The sequence below is a fragment of the Pseudorca crassidens genome, chromosome 11 (assembly GCF_039906515.1).
Source record: "Pseudorca crassidens isolate mPseCra1 chromosome 11, mPseCra1.hap1, whole genome shotgun sequence".
Classification (NCBI taxonomy): Eukaryota; Metazoa; Chordata; class Mammalia; order Artiodactyla; family Delphinidae; genus Pseudorca; species Pseudorca crassidens.
In genome coordinates, this window is record NC_090306.1 from 42327034 (window position 1) to 42351115 (window position 24082).

Genomic DNA, 24082 nt, shown 5'->3' on the forward strand with positions numbered 1-24082 from the left:
ACTCATGGAAAGACTTAACTATTAATAAGCCTTGGATGAAAGGCTTAATTTGTATAGCATATCTTTGTTTGGGTTAGATTTCAGTAATACCAAAGCCCATATTTCTTTCTTGCTGTCATTTTTTGGGGGGATATAGATTTTATGTATGTGGGGATGGGTATTCTTAGAGCTTCTTGGGAGGGGTTAGGGAGACCAGATCTTCATATCTGCAGGCTAATTGCTGAGAGGTTTGCCTGGTCCTCCAGTAAGATCACCTGGATCTAGATTCTCTGTACTCACTTCTGAACAGTTGGGCTGAGGATTAAAATGATGAATGTCCAATTGCCAGACTGTCTCCATGCTTTTAAGGAATCTTGATATTTTATCTTTGCATTCCTTTTTGTGAAACCACTTTAGTCCTCCCGAAAGCCATGAGTGGACTAGTGGGCTTATTTGCTCAGATAACTGTTGTGGGGTTCTTTGCATTAAAGTGGAAGGCACAATAGTTCAGGAGAGGAAAAGGGTTTTAGAATATAAAACAAAATGAGATGGCAAGTTACTTTTGCAAAAAAAGAGCTAGCAGTTTAAGGTCAGTTGTAATAGATTGTTGAACAGGTTTCTGTCATTCAGTTTGGGGAGAGATAAATCAGTGCAAGAGAACTGAGTCAGAAAGACCTAGCCCCTGGGAACCCCAGGCCTGTGGATCAGGGAAGGGCAGTGAGATATAGATTGAGGTTAGATCAGAGTGTGCTACTAAATTTTGCTGTGCTCTGACATGGAGTTTTCCTTGGTGACGTTAGAGTTATATAACTCTGTATGAGGGAATGAGATTAATAAAACCTTGATGTTCTTAGAATTTAGTATAGTAATTAAAGGTTGCTTATTGTCTAAATCAACGAAGATACTCTATAGACACCTCATAGAGGCATGACTACCCTAGAGGAAGGGTCTTGTTTCCAACCAAGGACAAAACGATCTTGCTCTGGAACTTGAAGCAGAAGGATTATGACCAGACATTATTCCCAAGTATACTTTTTCCTCTCCCCCCACCCCCTGCCACCTCCAGCCCCCAGGACTTCCAGAAATTAAGAGCTATTGTTCTTTCTCACAACAGGGTGGTGCTGTCCTCTCTAGGTGATAACTTCTAGTTTGTAATCATAGACTATTAAAATTGGAAGGGATAGTTCAGTCTTATATTTCTGCAGCTGGGGTTGGTAATTCCTGATTGGGGGTATGATGTTGGTTTGCACTGACTGTTTTCCTGAAGAAATCATTTTTTCCTGAAGTATCTTTTCCTTTTGGGGTGTCAGATAATGGGGGCTAGTAAGTAGATTTATTCTAAAGAGGGAGGGATTGGTGCTATGGAAAATGTCAACTGGCTTTCTTGCCCTCCGAGCCAGCTGAGTGGTGGTGGGGCATTTGTTTCCTACCTCCCATTTTTGGTTATTCCTCTACTACTTACAGCATATTTATACAGAAATCTATATGAAATGAATGGTTATATATAAATCAAAATGTTTGCTCTTTTTTGCCATAGGTGTTTTTGATATTTTTTCATGTATTTCTTTTCCTTTGATTTCAACCTCTCCCAAAGGTTTCCAGTTGGCCTCCTTTCTAATCACAGGGGTATCAATAAACATGGTTGTTTGATCTGGTTCTTGTCTTTCTTTTGTGATGATACCATTATGTGCAGCCAACCTGTTTTTACCTGGAGTCAGCTGATTTGAAGGTCAGACTTCATTGACTTTCCTCCTATTCTCAAAGCAAACGCTTTAGTTTCTTTTTTTCTCTGATGGTTGCCCCATCCTGTGACCACTGGCCTATGCAACCATGAAGAATAGCCACACATGGGAGAAATCAGCACCATGTGGTTCTGCCTCTCCATCTGGCAACTCTTCCTTGATGCACTGTCCCTGTGCTGATGTGTTAGCCCCTGCCCCTGGAGATCCTCAGCGTCACAGTACTCTGCCCTGATTAAAAGATTGGGAGAAGGTACAGTGAGTGCTTATAGATACTCTTGATTCTGAGCTGTGATTATAAACTTCCCTCTAGTCTATAATGGAGATGTATAAGGGGGTGGGGAGGGTCAACCTTGGAGAAAAGGAAACCTAGCATAGTAGTTTTAAGAGCTCAGGCCTTAGAATTAAGTAGACTTAGGTTTAAATCCAAACTCTACCATGTACTACTGTGTGACCACTGACATCTGTGTCATTATTGTTGTATCTGTCCTTCACACCTTGGCCCTAACCCACCTTTCCAGCCTCATCTCCTGCCACTTCCCTTCTCATTGTCTACTCTCCCCCACCCCCCAACACTTGTGTTTTAACCAGGAACTACCTGGGAGCTTGTTGGAAAGGTAAAATCTCTGGATCCATCCCAGATCTAATGTATTGGAATCTGTACTTTATGAAGTAAGTGCACATTAAAGTTTAAGAAGCACTGGTCTAAGCAACTTCCTGGAACTCTGATTCCTGGAAGAAACAATGCCACAGTCTAGCCTATGACTGCAGATTATATGTGAATGTTCTCTGGAAAAGTATGATATGCTTTGCAATTTGAGGTATTCTTTGAATTATTCCCAGCTAAACTGTGTCCAGAATAAGAGGTCCTTGAGCAACTGGCTTCCTTGGTTGCCTTCATTTCCAGTCCTTTGAAATTCATCCTGCTCTTTTCTCCTGATTTTCTGGGAGTTTCCTGCTGAATCCAGAGAAAGCCTCCTCACCAGCAAGGAACTTAAGCAGACTCAATCAAATGCCTGCTATATATAATGAAGGATAGTGTTAGGTACAGCATGGGGCATAGAAATTCAAAGACTGTCTGACTCTCAAGGACCTTTTTATTTAGTTGGAAAGACATTAACATTCAGAGTAAAATAACTTCATGCTAATTTTATGCTTTATATTTGAGTAGCCCTTTGTTATCTACCATCACCTCTTTTGAATCGTTGCAATAATTCTGTGATATTGGTAGGAAGGGATTATTAAGCCTTTTTATTTTATTTTTTTAGATAAACAAGTAGGATTCAAAAATATTAAGGGATTATTAATGTCATATGGCTATTAAAGAGCTAGGATATGTATCCATATTTTCCAGGTGCAGGTTTTTTTCTTTTTTTAAATATTGTGCCACATTGTACCATCTAATACCAAATTAATTTAAGATAAAGAAAAAACAGTATAGGATTGCAGAAGTAATTGTGGGAGTTAAAAGGAGAGAAATTATTTGACTGAAAGAGTCTGAGGAGGCTTCAGTGAAGGAAGCATTTAGTAGGACTTTGAAAGATGAGCAGGATTTATCTAGACAGGGAAGGGATAGGCAATCAGGACAAGAAGCAGAAAAGCACAAAGTCTGTTCGGAGAATAATGATTAGACCAATGTTCTTAGGCTATTTGGAATCTGGATTGTTCCAATCCAATTAAATGAAGCATCTGAACTTCCTAGGTGTGGGAATTATGTTTAGGATAGAGGGACCACAGTGGGTTCTTCCTTTGTTTCATAGTCTTGCAAAAAATCGACCGTGCAGAGAGTCAGGGAGATATGACTGCATGTATCTATCTGGTGGGACCTAAAGGTGGGAGTTTCTCGGCCGGGTTGTGTTTTATAGACTACTACACCTACTTTCTGAAGGCATCGTATTACTTGTGGATGGTTGGGAGCAACTTCTCTCACTTTGGAGAATGTGGGTAGATGGCGTGCAGGACCACAGGAAAAATAGTGACCTTCAGAAAGCAGCTGAGATCAAGATCAATGAGAAGTATGAACATAAGAGCAGGAAACAAAACCCTGGACATTATGAAGGTGATTCTTTAGGTCTGCATAGGCTCTGAAAATCCGGATTGGTTTAGACCTAGAAGGAAGTGGCGTCTGATTGGCTATTCAAAGTGAGAAAGACCCGCTACCTGGTTGGAATCTGCCGCCCTCTTACTAGGACGTGACGTACCTGCCTTTGTGACGTGGCCCAGCCAGCCTCAGCCTTAGCTCACACCTTGGTGAGTGAGGTCCAAAGCCAGCGGCCCCGCGGAAGTGGGAGCGGGGCCATGGCTGAGGGGGCCGAGACCATGGGCGAATCCCAAGGTGCTGACGTTAAAACCCAGCAGACCACGGAAAACGTCCTCGGGGGACCGCCGAGGCGGGGCCCGCTCTCCGTGCTCAAAGTGTCCCAGCTGTTGCTCCAAGCCATCGCTGCACACAAAGGGCTGACTCTGGCAGCTCTCAAAAAGGAGCTCAGAAATGCCGGCTACAGAGTGAGCAGGAACTGCGGCCACCACTTGCACGAAGGGTCCGGATCTCGTGTGAAGGGCACCCTCCTCCGGGTCAGCGGCAGCGACGCCGCCGGCTGCTTCAGGGTCTGGAAGATTATGAAGTCGAAGAGAAAGCCGGGACGCCAGAGTTTGGAGGAGGGTGTCCGCTCGCCCAGGAGAACCCTTCTCTGGACGCGGAGCCCACGCAGGCGCTGCGGGAGACGCAGGGCGGCCAAGAAGGCCCAGGAAGTGTGGAGACAGAGCTTGAGGGCAGACATGAGGATGAGGAGGCTAAGGCCAAGGGCCAGGGAACCGGTGAGTTCCAGAGCCAAGGAGGAAGGGAGGGCCAAGGCAGTGGACGAGGGGAGAGGACGGACCGAGAAGGAAGACATCAGGCCCAGGACCCCAGACAAGAAGAGGCCACGCTCGAAGCCCAGGGAAGCAAAGAAACAGGCCCCGGAGAAGCCGGTGAAATGTACCATCCAGAAGCCAACCTCCGTTAAAACCGACAGGGCTTCGAATAGGCGGGGGAGGACTCGTGACCCAAGGGCTGCTCGCACAAAGACTTCCATTAAATCTGAAGGTCCTCAGAATGCAGCCAGGAATCCATAGTGCGGGAGCAACTTCCCTTCCTCCGGGCACAGATGCCTTTCCCCGCAGGCTCCAATGAGAGCAGCTCCATACTCACTGAAATGGGCAAAACTATTTACAAGACCTTTCCACCACATTGTGTCTGTTTCCTCTCTGCCGCACCTGGAAGGGAAAGGGTGGGTATTGAGGCGAGACCTGTAGCAGAAGCATGACGGGTGAAGAGAGAAAAAGGAGTTGAGATTCGGTTCCTGTTGCAGGAGCCAAGAAAATGCCTTTCAGAAGGAAAGAAAACAGGTAGAAGAAAGCCAGCAACTTCATGGGATTAGACGAAGTGTTGAATTAATGTTAGATACCCTAGCAAATACATATTGAGTTCTGGGGGGACGGGCATGTAAGGAGAGAAGTGTGGGCATCACTGGGGCAAGAGAAGAATAGACAGCCTTTAGGCTAAGTGGTCCCACTGATCCAAAGTGTTCTTACCTGAAATTCCTTTTAGGAAAAAATCCCTTCTCCCAAAATTGATTGTAATGGGTTGGTAGTTTTTGCCCTGATTTGATAATTGTTTTAACTTAGAAAATATGTCTCATATGTTAATCCTTAGTTAAGTAACAGTGTGTGTGAAAGCTAGCACAAGGCTTGACACATGGTAGGTGCTTATCACAGAGAGTTAAATATGAGTATAACTAATTTGTGATGGAGTGATAATGTGCTACAGCAGAAAACTACACTGGATCAGTACTTAATGAGACCAGGATTCTAGTCAGAGTTCTGCAACTCTGACCTTAGCTGAGTTATTCACTTAATCATTCATGGTCTTGGTTTCCTTCTCTGTAAAAAAAAGTTGGAATTGGACTAGGATTATTTTAGGTGATATTAAGTGTCAGCAAAATGATAAGAGGGACTTAGACATCATGGTATATGCTTTGATTGACAAAATGCATTAAGGGAATTATCAACTGGGAAAGTAATAGCTCCTAGAGAGGAAACTATTAAGATATACAGAATGCATATCAGAAATATAAGACGGAGAAGGCTAAATAATGAATAGCTAGGTCTTTGCTCTTCTTAAAAAAACAACATGTACTAAGCATTATATACCAAATTGGAGCAAATGTACGATTTCTTTGGGTTCTGAAAGCAGGGCTTAAGCACAGTGCGAGAGTAGTTCTCAGGCCATAGGCCATGACAGGACACAGAAATGATGCCTAGGGAAGTAAACATCAGTGTTTTTTAGAGTATACCTGACCAGTCTTTCCCCAGGAAAGTCTGATATCTTCTACAAGGGGGAACAGGACTTGTATTTAAAACAAACAGACTTAAGTGATGCTGATATTCACTCTCACACCCTTAAATGGGAATCACTGCTTTAAGCCTATACAGTGTAACAGCAAAATGCTTGCAGTGTATCTCATCAATAGATGATTTGAACTTTGAAATCTGCCCCTGCTGTAGTTAGGTTTATTGTGCACTTGAATTGTCTGTGAGTGGCAGAATGAAGCAAACGGTCAGAAAATAGACACCTGAAAAGAGATAATGAGAAACATTGTCTATTGAACACAGAACAAAATTAATCAAATGCTCTTATGATAGCCAGATGTATTGCTCCTTCATAGTCCCAGGATGTTTTTACCTAAAGAACAAGATGGTCTGGAATTAGAAATCCTTTTCCCCTAAGTTAGGATGGGAAGGACACTGACAACAATTTGTTTTCTAGATTTCCTAAGAATCTTCATGCTTCTGTTTGTATTATGATGATTTCTTCATTTAAGCAAACTTCATTCACTCAGCAAACTTATCAAATTTATTAAGTGCCAGACTTATATAACTTACATAGCTAACAATGGTCATTTCAGATTATTTTTCATTGATAAGCTTTAGGGTGGTTCTAATGAAATATGAGAAATGACCTTAACTCATAGGTAGGCTATCCAGATTATCTAGACCATACTTCTGTGGAAGAAATTCCTAAGAATAACTCATCTCATCCCTGTTGTTCACAAATGACTAAGTGTCTGCGAGAGTCTAAACCCTTTGCTGGGACTAAAGATGGATAAAACATAATCCCCACTTTTCAGTGCTCACATTCTAGTGGCATATTCGGGTATTTAACCTTGGTCAGAGCAAATAGGACATCCCTGACATCAATTCTTTGCTCTTGTTTTATCTCAACTGCCTAGTGTAACGATGATCAGAAAATTGTTGGACTTTAGAGTTGTAATGTCCTCTAGCATCAAATATTCAATAGTTGTTGAAAAAAAATACAAATGGCCTTTAAAAATGTGAAAAAAGTGGGCTTCCCTGGTGGCGCAGTGGTTGAGAGTCTGCCTGCCGATGCAGGGGACGCGGGTTCGTGCCCCGGTCTCGGAGGATCCCACGTGCCGCCGAGCCGCTGGGCCTGTGAGCCATGGCCGCTGAGCTTGCGCGTCCGGAGCCTGTGCTCCACAACGGGAGAGGGCACAACAGTGAGAGGCCCGCGTATACCGCAAAAAAAAAAATAATATATATATATATATATATATATATATGAAAAAAGTGTAACTTTACTCATAAGGGAAATGCACATTAAAACAATAAGACAGCATTTTTAATCTAAAATGTTTAAGAACCTACTCCATTGGTGAGGCTGTGGGGAAACAGGCACTCACATACAATGCTAGTGGGAGTGTAAATCTCCATGACCTCAGTGGAAGAAATTTGGCTTTCAGAATTACAAATTCAGATGTCCTTTGACCCAGTGGAACCACTTTTAGGAATTTACCTTTTAGATACTAATGCATTTGTGAAAAGACTTATGTCCAAGGTATTTACTGCAGCATTGCACTAAATGATATTAATGGAAATATCACTAGGGGACTGGTTAAACTGTGAACCTTCAATACAGTGAAACAGCATACAGCTACAAAAAGGGGGAGATTCTCTATGTATTGTTATGACAAGCTCCCCAAGATAAATTAAGTGGAAAAAATTCAAGACATTGAGTATACAGACTACCTTTTGTGTAAAATGAAGGAAAACATATCTCTTTGCAATTGTATAAAGAAACTCTGGAAGATTACACACAAAAAATCTAAGTGGTTCTCTATTGTGAGGGAAGGTGATGGGAATTGTAGGAAACACATAGAAATGTGTTTCATTTAACACATTTTCAGATTCGTATAAATTGTAACTTGTTCAAAAAGAAGTTAGAAATTTCCACATAATTGTCAGTTATAGCTTTTTCGTTTATAAGGTGGTTTATACTTTCGCATGCACTATTTCATTTTACTTCACTACAATCTCTTAGATTTTAAATTAAAAAGCTAATGTTTAGAAAATGTACAATTTAGAAATTGACTTTTAACTGCAAATCCAGTGCTCTCTTCACTACAGTTATAGATGTTGAGTGGGGCCTCACCATCTACTCATTAGCTCTACATCTTTTTTTATGTAGGGAAAGGTCAGAAGTTTAGAATTCATTTATACACTTAAGTGTTTTAATAATTTAGCGGTTTCTTGTAGGGAAAAGTGTTCTCCAACACATTGGGGGGAGTGTGTTTTCAGAACATGAAAATATTTCCATTTGTCAGTGGTCTCAAAGCAATAGATTTCTCCTATTCTTCTTTCTCCTCTGAGGACTTCTAACATGGCAAGGCTGTCTGGTTGGGCTGCAGATCCAGCCAAAACCTAAGGGCCTAGCAAGGACAGGAAGACAGGTTGCTTGGGGAATTAATTGATGGACACCATGCTGGAAAGGACTTTAAAAAAGCCAAAGAATTTGGAAGAGAGGAACTGAAGACTGACGGAGTGTCAGCATGAGTCCTGTCAATGCTAGGAAAGACACTGATAGGAGAGTAAGTAGAAGGAAGTCAGGATTTCAGTCGACCACTGGAACTGGCTGAGAGAACAGGCCCATCAATGAACAATCACAGTTGTGTTTCTCCTCCCTCTGTCAGTTCCTTCCCTCTTCCCCTTTTTGGTTAGGGGAAAGATCAGACATGTCAAACGTTTTACTCCAAGTGCCTGGGGGGGGGGGGGAAGTAAGAGTGAACGCAAGAAAATAATGAAACATATGCAGTACGAGGCAGGTAGCAAAACAGCCTGGCTGGTGTTAAGAAAGCTGCAGAGGCAGATCACCCCCTAAGCAGTAGGACTGAAGCTCTTGAAGGCAACTCCCATGAAGAAGAGCAAAGCCTTTGGGCTGCACCCAATGCCTGCAAAGTGATTCCCTCTCCCCACCCCAGTGAAGCTCCATGGGTGAGAGGCCATGTCAGTGGGTCACAGGCTGGTGGTTTTACCCAGGCCAGGTTTCCATGTTTTTTCCCCACACTGTTTCTTACCCTGTCCTCTTGATACCCTCTACCAGATGCCCATCCTCTTCACGCTCAAAGGTGAATGCATCTGGTGGACCCAGTTCCTGTCTAACCCCATCTGTGCAGGTTTCCTCTGGCTCCCCCCAAACCCCCAATAATTGCAAATTTGTCTAGGGGGTCAGTTCAGTCACCACCACCACCTCAGGCTCCAGACTCAGGCTCAGCACTCTAAGGGTCTCTCAAGAGTGGATCAGCCCTTAAACGACCCTGAGATGGAAGGCGTCCTTAAATTCATGTGCTAGGCCCTCACTCAGCTCACCCTTGGCCCGGCCTGCTCAGCACTCTGCTCCCTGAGGCTCCAGAATGGGTTGCCTCCCTAGTTGTTGGGAGTGACATCTGGGAGCCAAGACACTAGGAGGGAGGTGGGGAGACCTAACTTGTGGTATCTTGAGGTGTGTGTTTTGGGAGGGGCAGCGAGGGGGCTCCTGCATGGCTGCGTGACTCCCCCTGGAGCCATCTGGTGTTTCCCACTCTGCTGCAGCCTTTTTATCAGGAGAGAAGAGCTGAGAATGGAAGGGAGAGGAGAGGATGGAGAAAGGAAGTCAGCGACACAGCCAATACATCCTTTATTCAACTGACAGGGATCATACTGTATTATAGATCTCTAAAGATACAGATGAAGGTCCCTGGTTGGGTAATCAATGGGAAGTTCACTGTCCATCAGAGGGAACCAAGTCAGACAATAGCTAGAAATCTGGCAGGCACTAGGCTGTTGGGCTGGATGGCCAGTGGGCATACACCCCCAGAGTTGCCTGGAAGAGGGTCCCTTGGCGCACAGTGTCCTGAGGTGTGGCAGGAAAGTGGTGGCAGTGGAGGGGTCGGCTGAGGAACATGCTAAGTACAGGGGCCATCACCATACTCAGTCTCCCAGGCCTGGGACAGCCAGTGCCTGGGACGTAGTAAGCATGCAAAAAATGGAAACTTCATCAAGGGAAGAAGAGCCTGTAGGGAGGGAGTAAAGAGCCTGGATTTGGCAGTACAGGCAACCTTGGCCAAGTCCAGATGTGCGGAGATGTGTATGAGAGAGAGAGGTAGAGTGGGGAGATGGCAGCTGAGATGCTACAGCCAAGCCAAGAATCTGAGGGAAGAAAGTGGGAAATATGAGCAATGGACTCTACTTAGGCTTGAAGATGACAGAAAAGAAACGGGACGATAGGCAGAGGGACAGGTAGCAAGTGGGCTCACGATGGAATGGAATTGGCTAGAAACTTGAAGTGAGAAACTATAATGGAAGAAGGATAGGAATTGGGAAGAACAAATACCCTTGGAAAGGTGTGGCATTCCCCAGGCAAAACAAAACAGAAAGCCAAACCAAACCAACTGAAAAACAGAAGTGGGAGTGAAGAGTGGAGGAAGAGCTCTGCTTACTGGATGGAGGCTGTGGCAGGAAAGGAGAGAGGGAGAGCCTGAGGCCTGGAATTGAAGAAAGCTGGAGCCACCCTTCTCTGCCTTAGGAGACAGGGGTTGATTGCCTCCCCCAAAGAAACCTGGGTTCACTCTAACCTTCTGACGCTGCAGAGCCCCACAGAGGTGGCAGGTTTGCAACTATCTTCATGGGTATGTCTAGGAGAGGGGGTGGAGGAGGTATCAGGGCCAGGGCCTGCAAGACAGATCCCTTCCTGTAGCCTGAACTGGACAGAATCTTCAAAGCAGGAGGAAGCAGTTTTGACATAGGTACCATGGCTTAATTGGTTACAACCTCTACCTAGTAAACAGAGTCTAGGTTCAAATCTTGCTTGTGTCATATCTTACTAAATGACCCTGGTTTCCTCTTATGTCCTGGGGCCTCTCTAATACTCCTGCTGCCCTTGCCCATGATTTGGGTTGGCCAAATCATGGTTAGGAATCCTCTGCATGGCCCCTTATTGGTCTCCAGTGCAATTGTGGGGTAGGAATACGTGGGTCCTTAGGGGCTTGGGACAGATGGCCTTACTCTCTACCTTTGTGCTAAATGCCCACCCCGCCTACCTCCAGGGCAACTTATTAGGCCTGAAAAAGGACCAGATAACTAACAAAGGAGGACCATTTCTTTGGATTTTTCGGTTTTACATTGGATTTACCTTCTTTGAGGTGTCTGCTCCTTTTTGTCTTTTCAGATTTCTAGACCCATGAATTCTCAATACCCATTTAAGAAGCTCCAGCCCCAACCAATTACAACAGCTTGGTAGTTACCCCACCACAGTTTCTGAAATTGGTGACTAACCCAGTTCTTTCACTGACTTAAGGGTGGGGGAATAACTTGGGACTCGAGAGGAATTGAACTGAGGAGCAACTAGCCTAGGATTTTGCAGAAAATAAATCTGAGAACAGGGGTGTGAAGATTCCATCTCTCCCTATTTGAAGACGGTGAGGAACCACTGATTAAAATGGAATTTGAATCTCCTAGCCAGTGGTTCTTAAACTTAAGCCTACATCAAATACCCTGGTTAAAAGGCATGTTAAAAGACCGATTCCTGGGTTCCATCCCCAAAGTTTCTGATTCAGTTTGTCCAGGGTGAGAATTTGCATTTCTAAGACAAGTTTCAGGTGATATTGATGCTTCTGGTCCGAAGATTGCATTTTGAGATCCATGGCCTAGTACAGCACTCTGAGGAATAGAAGTAAACTTTGCCATCTCAGGATCTCTAAGGGGCCTAAGGGAATAGATTTCACTTTTCCGTTGTTGCCCAACCCCACTCACCCCCATCCAGTGTACTCAACTGAACAGAGATGGAAAGAACTTGTCTTCTGGAACCTCTGGTTCTGAGTCAGGGCTCACCTTGCCCTTGATGGAAATAGGAAACAGTGGTTTGACTGTAGGAGTGCTGGAAAAGGGAGGATTTTGTCCCCAGTCATCACCCCTTTGCTCCCTGAAGGCGTAACATCACTTTAACAAGGGAAAATCTTTTCCCTTTTCCACTTCCACTATCAGAACTACAGTTTAAAATGTAGATAGTTCTGAGAAAGCTAACCCTTTGGTTACAATCTCCATTGTAAGGGATTCTTTGCAGAGATACTCTGATGGGGTGGAAAGGCAAGGATACTTGGGCTCTGAATAGGGTAGAGGCACCACACAGAGGGAAAAAGGTGACAGGTCCCTAAAGATGGACTTCCCTATTTTACATTTTGCTCAGAGAGAACACGGAGATATTTTTTATTTAAAGGGGATAGGATAGGGTAGACATGTGGCAGAGGCAGTTGGGAGGAAGATGGGAGTATTCCCTGTGGGAAAAACCACTCAAATCTCTTTGCCCAGCTGATGGCTGTTGCTTATTTTATTTTTCGTCCAAGGGAAGTGGTGTTGGACGGAGGTAGAGAAGACAGCAGTACAGCAGAAATGACCTAAAGGGATGCCCCTTCTGCAGAATGCCCTTAGACGCCATGCTGCCTTTCAGTTGGGTGCTATGAGTGCACCTACACTTTGGGGGCTTCATTTTCTCACCTTACAATTACTAAAGCAGATCAAAGGCTGGAGGTTAACACCTGGTCGTTAAGAGGCATGATCCGATGGTACGGACAGTCACCTCATACAAGTCTTTAAAACAAGGTTCGTGAGGAGCTGGATTTGTCAGCATGTCATATGAATTTTTTAAAAAACATAGAGTAGAATGTAAGCACTACCCTTCAAGTCATTAAAGACTAGACACTCCTTATATCCTGTTGCCTCTGGTATCTTAGTCCTTAAAATGTTTAGTGATCCTTGCCTTGTAATTCTTGACACAAATATATAATGACCATATTGGGTCAGGGTGACTCCCTTTCTGTGACCCCTGTTTAGTGACTCCATGGATGAGCTCTGAACCTGTTAAATGTGTATGCAAAACTAAGTGAATTACTAAGATCTTTTTTTCCTCAAAAGTGAGTTTCTGGTTTTTATCAGATTCTCAAAAGGGCCTGTGATCCAAAACAGGTACTGAACCATTGCTCACAAAGAGCTGATGTGTATTAATGAATGAGGCATAGTGGGAGGGTAAAAGAAATGGCATAGTCCAGTTTTGCCAGTGGAACCCAATATTTTCCTGTGCCCTGGGGCATCTCCTAATACTGATCCTAAAATGCTCCTGTCTCTGAGGACCTGGGACAAGGATGCCTTACAAAGGGCTGGCCATTTTGCTCTATTCATAGGAACATAAGCAAGAGAAGTACATTCTGGGCAAAGAGGGAAGGTTGCTCTGAGTAGAAGGGAGGTAGGGGCTGGGTTGCTCAAGTCATATCCACTCTAAGAAGCCCAGTGAGCAAAATGACCCTATTTTTGGCTCCATTTGGGCCCAGGACTCTAAGGAGCTATGATTCACCCAGTTTTTCCTAAGGAAGTGGAACAGTCATTAAACTAGACTGTTGCAGCTAACTTCCTCTTGCCTCTCTGGTTAATTCCACCAACTGTGGTTGAGAAACGTGTGTTAAGGAAAAACCGGAATCTAAGCATTAAAGAGAAAATATCCCACTTCCATCCTCTTTGCTTTTCTCCCTCCCTAACCCCAAACTGTTCTTACATACAAGGTAATTTTTAAATGATAAGATTGGTATTAACACATCATCAACAAAGAGAAACAATGACCAACTCATCAACTAATGGATGCTAGAATACTTATGCAAGTTCTGGAGTTAAGAGTCTTAGTGCAGACACCTTTCCAGAATTGGGAGGAAAATCAACCAGAAAGCTCATTACCCTGCATCAGCTGAATAGCTAAGCCACAGCCATTTCCCCTAAAGTTCTGTTTAGGGGAATGAGATCCACAAGAATAACTCTGCCCCCTTGATGAGGCAGTCAAGGTCAAACAAGAGTGACGATAACAACCTGCAGGCACTGTGACTCCTGCCTTAATTTCGCAGCACTTCAAACAAGACCAAAAAATCCACTAAGCACAAAGCTTCTATATGTACCTTGCTTAAAATCAATTAAGAAACAGCTCACCTCACTGAGGATGTCTCTTTCTCTCTCCACTTTGGCAAAAAGAATCTGTGGCCCAGAGATTCAGACCTAGACTTAAATATCCACAGTTGTCTTGATCTCAGTGATACTGGGGAAGGCTTTATATCTCAACTCCCACAACTTAACCCTTTCCACTAGGGCTCCCTTGATCACTCAGCTTACTTACTATCTTGAAACAAAACAAAAAAATCCTTACAATCCCCACTACCCTCATCCCCAGAACATAGCCCCTAGAAAATCTAGCTTATACAGTTTGCACTTTGCATGCTCTCTTCAAAGACCCTGCACACAGATACACAGACACATAAAGACACTGTCAAGAGGAAAGGGGTCTGTTCAAGGGGATAAAGTATTTTTCTTCTGTGTGGGCCTGGGTTACTTGGGGGTATAAGGTCCATCTCTTAGCACTGTAGTGTGGTCTCTCAGCTGGATATATGTATACGCAGGGTGAAGGGAGCAGGAATAGGGGTGAGAAGGTTATTGTTTCTGTTTTTCAGCAGGTTGGGTGAGAGGTGTGGATGTATGTTCAGATGATCGGTGTAAGGATGATGGGCCCACACAATAAGAAGGTCGGCCCCTCAGCTTTCATCTGGATAAAAAAGGGGGCTCTGGGTGCCTGATCACTATCTCTTTCCTGTTTCCTCGTTACTCTCTAACCCAGTGTTCACCAGTATGTTTCATGGAGTCACCAGTTCTGTGGGATATGAGATAAAAAGGATACTGAAGTCAAATAAATTTAGGAAACACTGCATTAAAAGAGGCTTAACCATTTGCTCTACTGCATAAATTTTCAGAGCCTTTAATATGCCAATATGGTCTTTCTCTTCATATATATATATATGTATATATATAGATAGATATAGATGTAGATATAGATATATAGAGAGAGAGAAAGAGAAAGAGAGAGAGAGAGAGAGAGAATAGTTATGTTATGGAAGGGTGATACTCAAAATATTTAACGACTGGTATGGCATAAGCTCCAACCAACCAATCCAAGCAGTTTGGGCCTTAGCCAAAAACTGCTGGTACCACTGTACCCTGGAGAATGGGCTCAGGCTGAATATCAGCCCATGCAGTAGGCACTGTTTCCCAAAAGTTTTGCCCAAAGAACTCTACTTTATGTGGCATCTCATAGAACTGGTGAGAAATACTCTGGCCAATGCTGGAACCTCATCTTTCTAGGGATGGACTGGGACTCATGACTCTGGCCACGGGGGTGCAGGAGAGGGTCAGCTCTGGCAGAGACTCCTGGTAGCACCGGTTGAAAGATGTGACCACAGCTGCAACAGAAACAGATTTTAAAAGACAGATGTCCCTCTGTCCCAGCTGCTCCGGGGACTCTGTCCCTGGTGGGTCAGCAGGTGCCTGTCCAGGTGATGTTTACGGCCGAAGCTCTTCTCACAGCGCGGGCACTGGAAGGGCTTCTCCCCGGTGTGCGTCAGCCAGTGTCTCACCAGGTGGTGCCGTCGGCCAAAGCTCTTCCCACACTCAGTGCACACGTGGCACTTCGGCACTGGGGGAGCGCGCTGCCGCTTCCGAGCCCCAGGGCTCTCTCCAACCTCTTGGCCCTTGCAGGACTTGCCTTCTGCATGTACTCTCTGGTGGCTGGCCAGATGGGAGTTGCATCGGAAATTCTTGCCACACTCAGAGCACTTGCTGGGTTTGTCATGTAGGTGGGTTTTCTGGTGTCGGATCAGGTGATGTCTTCTCCCAAAGCTCTTCTCACACTTGAGGCAGCTGTAGGGCCTCTCCCCAGTGTGTGTTTGCTGGTGCCTGGCAAGGTGGGAGCCCCACACAAACTGTTTCCCACACTGGGGGCACGTGTGCGGTCTTAACAGGGAATCCATTTCTGTGCTACACAGAAGGTTTGAGAAGCTATCTTCCTGAAGAAATGGTGGGCCAAGGAGCATGCCTCTGGAGCTCCTGGGCATGGAATCCCAGCTCTCATCCTGCTCTGGGTTCCAGAGAACGGTATCTTCAGACACACTAGATAACATTCTGGGAGGTTCTGCTTCTAGTTCAGGGGTATCCCCTTCGTGCTCACTTCCATCTCCTGTGGAGAAGGGAAAATACCGACCCCAAGAGGGGAGTCACAAGGGAGTACCCCAGGACCTGAGTCAGAGGTGAGGTTGTATGATGCCTATTAGGGCCTAAACCTCACCCCATAAAGGCTGAGAGAACAGATTTTAATGTTGTATAAGACAGTGCAAGAGGTACAGAGGTTAAAAGCCTAGGCTTAGGAGACAGATACCCAATTTCGAATCTCAGCTTTCCCACTTAACTTCTGTAGGCTTTCATTTCTTCTTCTGTAAAATGGGAATCATTATAAGATAGATGCTATAAGACAGATAGTACCTGCATATAGTAAGCACTAGTAAATGGTCTATGCTATTGTTGTTACTTATTTATTAGTGTTATTTATTTAGCACTTAAAAAAAAACTATTAATCACCATCTTCCTGCCTAAGCATAGATGGAGAGAGTTAAGAAACGTGCTACAATCATCACTGGCTGGGTGACCACCTGTCAGCACTAGAGACACTGTGGAAGGCATTTCCACAATGGGTGGCAGGTTGAACAACCACAACAATTAACATTTACTGAGTGCTTATTATGTGGCTGGTACTGTTCTACTATGGTTACATATTTAAATCTCACGATAATTTATAGATGAGGAACCCAAAGATAAGTTAATTACTTTTCCAAGGTTCCACAGGTATGGTCCTGGATTCAGATCCACAAAGTTTAGCTCCAGAGCCTGCCCTCTAAACCACTGTGTTACACCGTCTTGCTTTTGAAGAAAAAGATCTCTAAACCTTTCAGTACTGTAACTCTCTGAGGCAGAGGACGGATTAGAGGGCCGTGTAATGATGAAACTCCAAAAGGGGTGAAGGCCGTGGCTGAGTGTGTTCTACGTCATTACCTGTATATGTGACCTTCAGAATGTCCCTCTCTTCTAAGTCCTGGGGGTCAGGAACCCATTGCTCTTCCCCTCCTTCTAGTTGAGAAAGCATGTCCAGTTTGGGGATTGGAAATCCTGCCCATGCGAAAGGAAAACAGAGATGTCAATTAGTTCAACCGTAATTCTCATTTCTGAAAAAAGCTGTTTCCTAGATTATTCCCTGGAACTCTATAGATAAAAGAAAGGCCAGGGGACTTCCCTGGTGGTACAGCGGTTAAGACTCCATGCTCCCAAGGCAGGGGGCCCCGGTTCGATCCCTGGTCAGGGAACTAGATCCCGTGTGCCGCAGCTAAGACACAGCGCAACCACATCAGCAGAGAAATACTAAAACATGAAAAGATAGAAGGCCAGATACAAGCCTTTCCCTCTTCCCCCCTCCCGTTTCTGTTCAGTCCCTCTTCTTTCTTTCAGAAAATCATACTTTCTTCCCAATGAGTGCTCTCTTCCACTCAAATTTCAAATACTTCCAGTCCCACTGTCTTTTCTGGTCATAACTTCACTTAATTAGCCCTACTGCAGCTGTCTCACCACCTACACTCCCATCTTTCCCTAGGTGGTTTCTGAGTTTCCAAGGACTCAGTTCCATCTCTTAGATGTCCTTCTCTCTGCTTTGAAAGAACCTCCCAATTCCCAACCAAGAAGAGCCTAAAGTTCTCTTCTCTAATAATTCACATCATTTTGTTGTTTTTAAAAATATGACACTTTACTTCCATTCCCTTTGAATTAACTCTAGCATTCTTTCTCTAGTGGAAGCTTAGACAGATTCTCTGCCTAGAAAAGAACCCCAAATAGACGCTCTCCAACAGCCCTGGAGCAGACGACTCCATTCTCCCAGAGCACAGTCATTTAGTGGCTGGGGAAGGTCATGCTTACTTAGAGAGACTACTATCCCACAGTTTTCCTGCATGACGTATTCTCCATAAAAGTCTGTCTGAGAAGGGTCCAGGCTCCGCCACTCCTCCTGAGAGAAACACAGTGACACATCCTTGATGGTTACCAGGCCCTGAAACAAAATGTAGCATCATCTGTCAGCAGCTGTTCCTTAAGGGAAATGGGTTCTCAGTATAAAAGGCTGAGGTAGTAGTAGAGGGGAGAGGGCAAGAGAGTGTCTAGAAAAAGAACTGCCCAGAGGTCCCTGGGCAGGGCATATGGTTTTGGTGAAGAGGAAATGAGGAAGGGGGTAAAGGTAATGGTCTGTGAATGAGTGAGGAAAACGGCTGTAGAGGATTTTCCCAAATTGGGACCATGAGAAGTTGGAGGCACCACAAACTCTTTGGTCCCTCTGTTTAGTTACAGGTGTCTGCCCAGTCTCTTCTCACCGGCCTTATTCTTTTCCTTGTAGAAATTGTGTCCTAGCTCCTCCTTTCTCCACTTGACCTTTCCTTTCCTATCAGCACAAAAGAATATAGAGAAAATATTCTTTCTTGCCCCCTTCCCCTATTATGCCATATCCTTGTCTTTTAAGGCAGCATAGTGTGGCAGTTAGGAGCCCAGATTCTGGAGCCAAATGACTCTGAGCTCTGCCACTTATTAGCAGTATGACCTTACACAAGTGCCTTAATCTTTTCCTGTCCAATTTTCTCATCTGTAAAATGGGGTAACTGAGTTTCTCTCAGGGTAAAATGAGTTAATATACATAAAGCACTCAGAGAACAGCAAGCATGGTAAGCACTTTGGGAGTATGGATACTACTACTACTATTATTACTGTCTTCCCACGGCTCTCCCCTTGCCTTCTGAATCTAAACCTGTTTTCTCTCTCTGGCTCTGCCCCTTTTTACATCTTTCTATCTTCTATTCTTTTCCATAAATGCTCTATCATCCACCCAATCCTGCCTACTTTATGTTCTTCTAAGCTTCCTTCAGGTCCTCTTTTCCTAATATTTCCAGATTCATTTCTTAAAGGACATTAATGAATTATTCTTAAATTCCCCCTGTGGATAGCACAGCCATCCATTAAAAAAAAAAAAAAACACCTAACCTCTAGGAATTCCCTTCTTCTCATCATGCCTCCATTCATTTTTTAAAACGGTATTATGAGCCCCTTGGAAAGGGACAGAATCTGTTCAGACATAAAATGGACATACCATTAGTGGTCATGTGAAATGACAAATCAATGGAATGATGCAAAGGCTGTAGAAAGGCAGCGTTGAGAAAACCCTGAGAGAGGCCAAAGGAAGAACACAGCCCACCTGTGATCCAGCTGCAAGCAGTGCAGCTGCCATCTCCCAATCTCCAGTGCTCCCTTCCTGGGGAATGGCAGGAACCCAGGGAGCCGACTGAGCTGGTGAGGGGAGAGAGGAACCATTAGACATGGAGCATCCATCTTTCCCAGTTAGAGCCTGGGCCCTATTTTAGAGGGGCTTAAGGGTCACTTTTTTTTTCTATATTTATACCCATTGGTAAGACTCCAATGCATAAATGTAGTAGAAAAGACCCTCCCTCAAAATATCCTGAAAGGGTACTGAGTGGTTGTTAGTAGAGTATTTATCTCATCCATTTCTACTCGACTAGCTGTGGTTTGAACTTATATTATTTGAATGTAATTTTCATCTTGTAAAGTGCATTTTACTGAGTGTGTTTTCCAACAGCAGTCAGTGTTTCTGTCACTTCCTTTGTCTCCCATATTTGTTACCACTAACCATGTAGCACGTGGAGGGAGTGATTATGCAAGAAACGGGAGAAGCCCAGTTACATGGTTTGCAGAATCCAGGTGTTCATTATATTAGTATTTCTGTGACCAGAGTCCAGAAGTTCCTTATATTTCTGTGACCTAGTCCTGGTACTGACTATGCTGTGCAGTCAGTCCATGGCGATTTGGGGATTTTTAACTCTACTTTTTCAACAGAGATTAGAAGACTATTCTCTGCACTGTGCTTCCCACACACACCCCCTCCGGGCTCTCACCCTTCTCCTGAAGCGACTGTGGCTCCTCTTCAAGGTCACAGCACAGGTGCTCCAGTGGCCCTGGTGCTGTCCTCCATGGCCCCTCTTCCTGGCTTCCCCTTTCCACCTGGGGCTCTGCTCCATCCAGCTGAACACTCATTGACTCCCATCCTGTCCCCAAGGCTGCAGTCTGTTCTGAAAGCATCTTTGCTACAAACCCAAATTGTGACCTGGAACAAATTCACATCTGTTATGCCCATGAAAATGGAAAGGGGTGATATTCCTAAGGGAGTTATGGAGAACAGCCCAGGGATAAAAGATGACACTGGATAGGAGGAGCTTGATGAAAGATGGACTTTAAAAGCTTGATGTGTTCCAATCAATTGAAGCTGAGCCAGAAAAGAGCAGGTGCTACATAGCAAAGTCACAAATGGTTATTTTGGGGCTGGAAGAACTTCATTTTAAAAAAAAAGAACAATTCTGGAAATTCAAAAGCTATCAATTAATTTCAACAACTGAAAATACTTAACTGGAAATTTCAACCACTGAATGTAAGCAATCTGGAAATATGCAGGACAGGATGCAAACAGACTTGCACTCAACAAAAACAGATGTAATTACACATAAGATTTTCTGCCACAAATCCCATTCTCATCAGTTAGTTTAGAATGAAATGATTACTATAGGTAGAAATCCTAGTCAAAGGGTGTATTTTTTATGAGGCTGTACCAAATGGTGCCTTACTTAGGACAAGCCTCAACAAACAGACATATAACTTGTCACTCTGTTGCAGAAAATGAGAACTGGTAGTAAATATGGTAGAAAGATCAATAACTTGGAAAGCAAGTATAAGACTCTAAAGCAACCCTAAAAGATAAGAGAAACTGTTGGTCAGTGAGGAGCTAATGTCTGATTGGGAAAAGAAAAAAAGAAAGGGTTTGGACTAGGTAGAAAAGGGGAAGCAGGTGCTGCTAACATGACCCTGGGGTGAATTAACAGCCCTGTGATTTAAGACACAGGAAAGAACCTGAGACACAGGATAGAACCAGTCAGATCTCATTATAAAAATGTACTCAATTTTAAAGAAGCGTATGGTCAAGCCAGAGTGTGTTCCATCAGAAGAAACAAAAGTGAAGAAAGGGATGGGAAATATGTACACTGGGGGAAAGTTCAAAACAGTGGACATAGTCTTCTCTTGACTAGGGAAGAAGGCTGATGAATGATGCTGCCAATGAATAAAAAGAGATGTTTTCTATCTCTATGTAGATCTCTTCTCTTGATTGCAAGAGAAGAGATTTAGGTTAGATTAAAAAAAACATTCCTAATAATCCTGCAGTGCATAGGACCTGGTTGAAGGCTTTTTGCTCTGGACATCTTAGGAGCAGGACAGGTTGTGTTGTGATAGCGGTCTCCCTGCCTTACAGCAGGGAAATAGTCTATGAGACTGTGAAGAGTCCCTTTTTGCTTGGCAACGTCATATTTTTGTGATTCTTACTCAATGCCCAAGCAGTCAGAGCCAGTGAAAGTCTTCCAAAAACAGGTCAGAACCTTGGTAACTGTTCTGGCTCACTCATATCCATCCAAAAACATTTGCAAGAATCCAGGAGCCCAGGATTGGTAATGACAACTGTCAAGTTGTTTATTTTCTTGCCTATTTGTCTTCGACAAAAGAGGTAGGTGGGAACTCTAAGCTCAATGCACAGGAAGGGAACAAATTTCCCTTTCATCTCAGAAGTCCAGAGATGTCTCAGGGCCTCATGGGAGCATCCTGGACTGCTTCCCAGCTTACAAGGTTTCCTTTTCAGAGAATTCTCATGAGAAAGGACAATTCCCAATAAAGCAATAAAGGAAAAGTTCCATTTTAGCTTTTTCCTCTGAATTCCAGCCCCTGTATTCACTTAACTTTTAACATGTAAAGCATGGATTCCCTCTCTTCACCAGATGTCTTCCTCATTCTCTAGCTCCGTTTGAAAGTCCTCTTTCAGGACTTTACCTCTAGGTAAATATCTGGACACCTCTGAGACCCACTTCTCCATCTCTCCAGCAGCAGAGTCCCTTGATAGGAAGCCTCTTTCACAGGCCAGATGTGAGCCTCTCCAGACCACTGACAGAAAACCTGTGGAAGTGCTAGCAGAAATATCAGCAAAGGAGGGGGCAGGTACTTGTCCTCAAACTGCATTTGCTAAAATATTTGCTCTCTCAGAGCCAGCATCTGGGCAGTTAAGGTGTCAGCCCTAACCTGGTTTCTCCCGGCTCCAGGATGATCCCAGGCCTACTGGAGTCGGGGTTCTAAGACTTTCACTTCCCCCTTTTCCTCACATATCTGGGGGGCATAGCACCTGCAGAAGTTGGTTTCTGCAGCAAGTGTTGTTGGATAGAGAAAGGGCCATGCTACCGAAATGAGTAGTCCAAGGACACAGGGACAGTCGCGCTGTCAGAGAAGCCTGGCCCCTGTCCCGGGCGGGGCGTGGGCGGGACGGGCGCCCGCTCCAGAGTAAGGTTGCTTCTGCCCTCCTTGTCACAGTGCCCCTGGAGAGGGTCAGATTTCAGAGAACCCGAGAGAGGCAGAGCTGGAGCAGGGGAAGTGAGGTCAGAAAACAGGTTTCTCGTGAACTGGGGCATGAGCAAGTGAAGAAAAAGGAGCCGCGGGGTAACCTGCGAGCGGTGACAGCGGTGCGAACCCGCGGGGCCTGACAGCGACGATGGGGGGACGGGGAGACGGGAGGGGCGAGCACAGAGTGTCAGTGTGGCCGACCCACATCCCCCCAGAATGGCAGCGACCCAGAGGCCGCGACGACCCTCCTCCCCGCCCCCACGGGTGACCGGCCCCACTCACCGCCCCGGGAAGCCAGGCGTCCCTCCCTCCAGCCGCAACTCCCTCCGCCCGGCCCCACTCACCCCGGTCGTCTTGGCCTGTGGCCCGGTGCCTCCCTCCCGGACGCCGCCTGCCCCTCCCCTCTGCCCTCGCTTCCTCGGAGCCGGCGGCCGCGGAGCCAGCGACAGGCGGAGACGGCGGCCCAGCGGGCGCGGGCGGGGCGGGCACAGGAAATCCCCGCCCGCTTCCGGGGCTCGGCGGCCGCGGCGGCGCCGAGGGGCGTGGGGGCCGGGGCGGGGGACGGGCTGCGCCTCCAGGGCCCCCAGGCGGCCCGGACCCGCATCTCGGCGCCCGACGCCCCTGGACGCCGTGGGCCCAGGCGCCAGGATCCCGGCCGACCTTGGCGGCTCGACCCCGCCCTCTCCCTGACTGACCATCTTCCGTCCTGGCCACGCGGCCTCCCGTGGGGTCCTTTGCACACAGGTTCATTAATTACCTCGACATTTAACAACCTATCCTCACATGCCAACGATCGATGTGAGAGAGATTTCTCGAGACAACGGTCTGGAATTCCTCAAGGAGCTCACCTTCTAGGTTTCAGGATAGCCAGGGTGATGATAAGGGGCTGGAGAGAGCGTTGAGGAGGAGTCACTAATTCTGAACGAGGTTGACTTCACCAAGACGTGTGTCTGAAGTCGGCCTTGCGCCTGCATTGTCCAATTTGCGGGAGCCACCAGCCTCCGGATTGAGGTGTGTTGTAACATACACACCAGATTTAGAAGACTTAATTAACAAAATGTACAATAGCTAATAAGCAATATTTTGAATATGTTCGGCTAAAATGTATTGTTGATATTCACTTCACCTACTTCTTTCAACTTTTTTTTTAATACTTTATTTTTTTAACATCTTTATTGGGGTATAATTGCTTTACAATGGTGTGTTAATTTCTGCTTTATAACAAAGTGAATCAGTTATACATATACATATGTTCCCATATCTCTTCCCTCTTGCATCTCCGTCCCTCCCACCCTCCCTATCCCACCCCTCCAGGCGGTCACAAAGCACCGAGCTGATATCCCTGTGCCGTGCGGCTGCTTCCCACTAGCTATCTACCTTACGTTTGGTACTGTATATATGTCCATGCCTCTCTCGCGCTTTGTCACAGCTCACCCTTCCACCTCCCCATATCCTCAAGTCCGTTCTCCAGTACGTCTGTGTCTTTATTCCTGTCTTACCCCTAGGTTTTTCATGACATTTTTTTCTTAAATTCCATATATATGTGTTAACATACGGTATTTGTCTTTCTCTTTCTGACTTACTTCACTCTGTGTGACAGACTCTGGGTC

At 45.2% G+C, this 24082-nt stretch overlaps 2 protein-coding genes across 6 annotated transcripts; one reads left to right on the forward strand and one right to left on the reverse strand.

Moving 5' to 3' along the window:
• Positions 1 to 4016: 4016 nt before the first annotated feature.
• Positions 4017 to 4832, forward strand: H1-7 (H1.7 linker histone). The gene has a single exon (XM_067698690.1). The coding sequence runs from the start codon at positions 4017 to 4019 to the stop codon at positions 4830 to 4832; it is 816 nt and encodes a 271-aa protein (XP_067554791.1).
• Positions 4833 to 9708: 4876 nt separating this feature from the next.
• Positions 9709 to 23433, reverse strand: ZNF641 (zinc finger protein 641). 5 transcript variants are annotated; one of them, XM_067696352.1, is made up of 7 exons: positions 22817 to 22917; positions 21822 to 22034; positions 19940 to 20148; positions 19225 to 19316; positions 17907 to 18036; positions 16995 to 17108; positions 9709 to 16125 (listed from the first exon to the last, which is right to left on the reverse strand). In XM_067696352.1, the coding sequence occupies exons 3-7, from the start codon at positions 20121 to 20123 to the stop codon at positions 15371 to 15373; spliced, it is 1275 nt and encodes a 424-aa protein (XP_067552453.1). In that variant the 5' UTR covers positions 20124 to 20148; positions 21822 to 22034; positions 22817 to 22917; the 3' UTR covers positions 9709 to 15370. The 5 variants fall into 5 exon arrangements, with proteins under 5 accessions (XP_067552453.1, XP_067552454.1, XP_067552451.1 ...); XM_067696353.1 differs by lacking the exons at positions 21822 to 22034; positions 22817 to 22917 and adding an exon at positions 23321 to 23433; XM_067696350.1 differs by lacking the exon at positions 21822 to 22034 and having other exon boundaries at positions 17907 to 17994; positions 22817 to 22974.
• Positions 23434 to 24082: the final 649 nt, after the last annotated feature.

Bases quoted from the DNA above. Each gene is read 5' to 3' on its own strand.
- ZNF641 (XM_067696353.1), bottom strand. From the start codon at position 20,123: ATGCTTTCAGAACAGACTGCAGCCTTGGGGACAGGATGGGAGTCAATG. The intron at 18,037-19,224 runs GTGGGCTGTGTT...ATTTTGTTTCAG, and splicing joins TGCTTGCAGCTGGATCACAG to GGCCTGGTAACCATCAAGGA. The intron at 17,109-17,906 runs GTAAGCATGACC...TCGCATGGGCAG, and splicing joins TGGGATAGTAGTCTCTCTAA to GATTTCCAATCCCCAAACTG.
- H1-7 (XM_067698690.1), top strand. From the start codon at position 4,017: ATGGCTGAGGGGGCCGAGACCATGGGCGAATCCCAAGGTGCTGACGTT.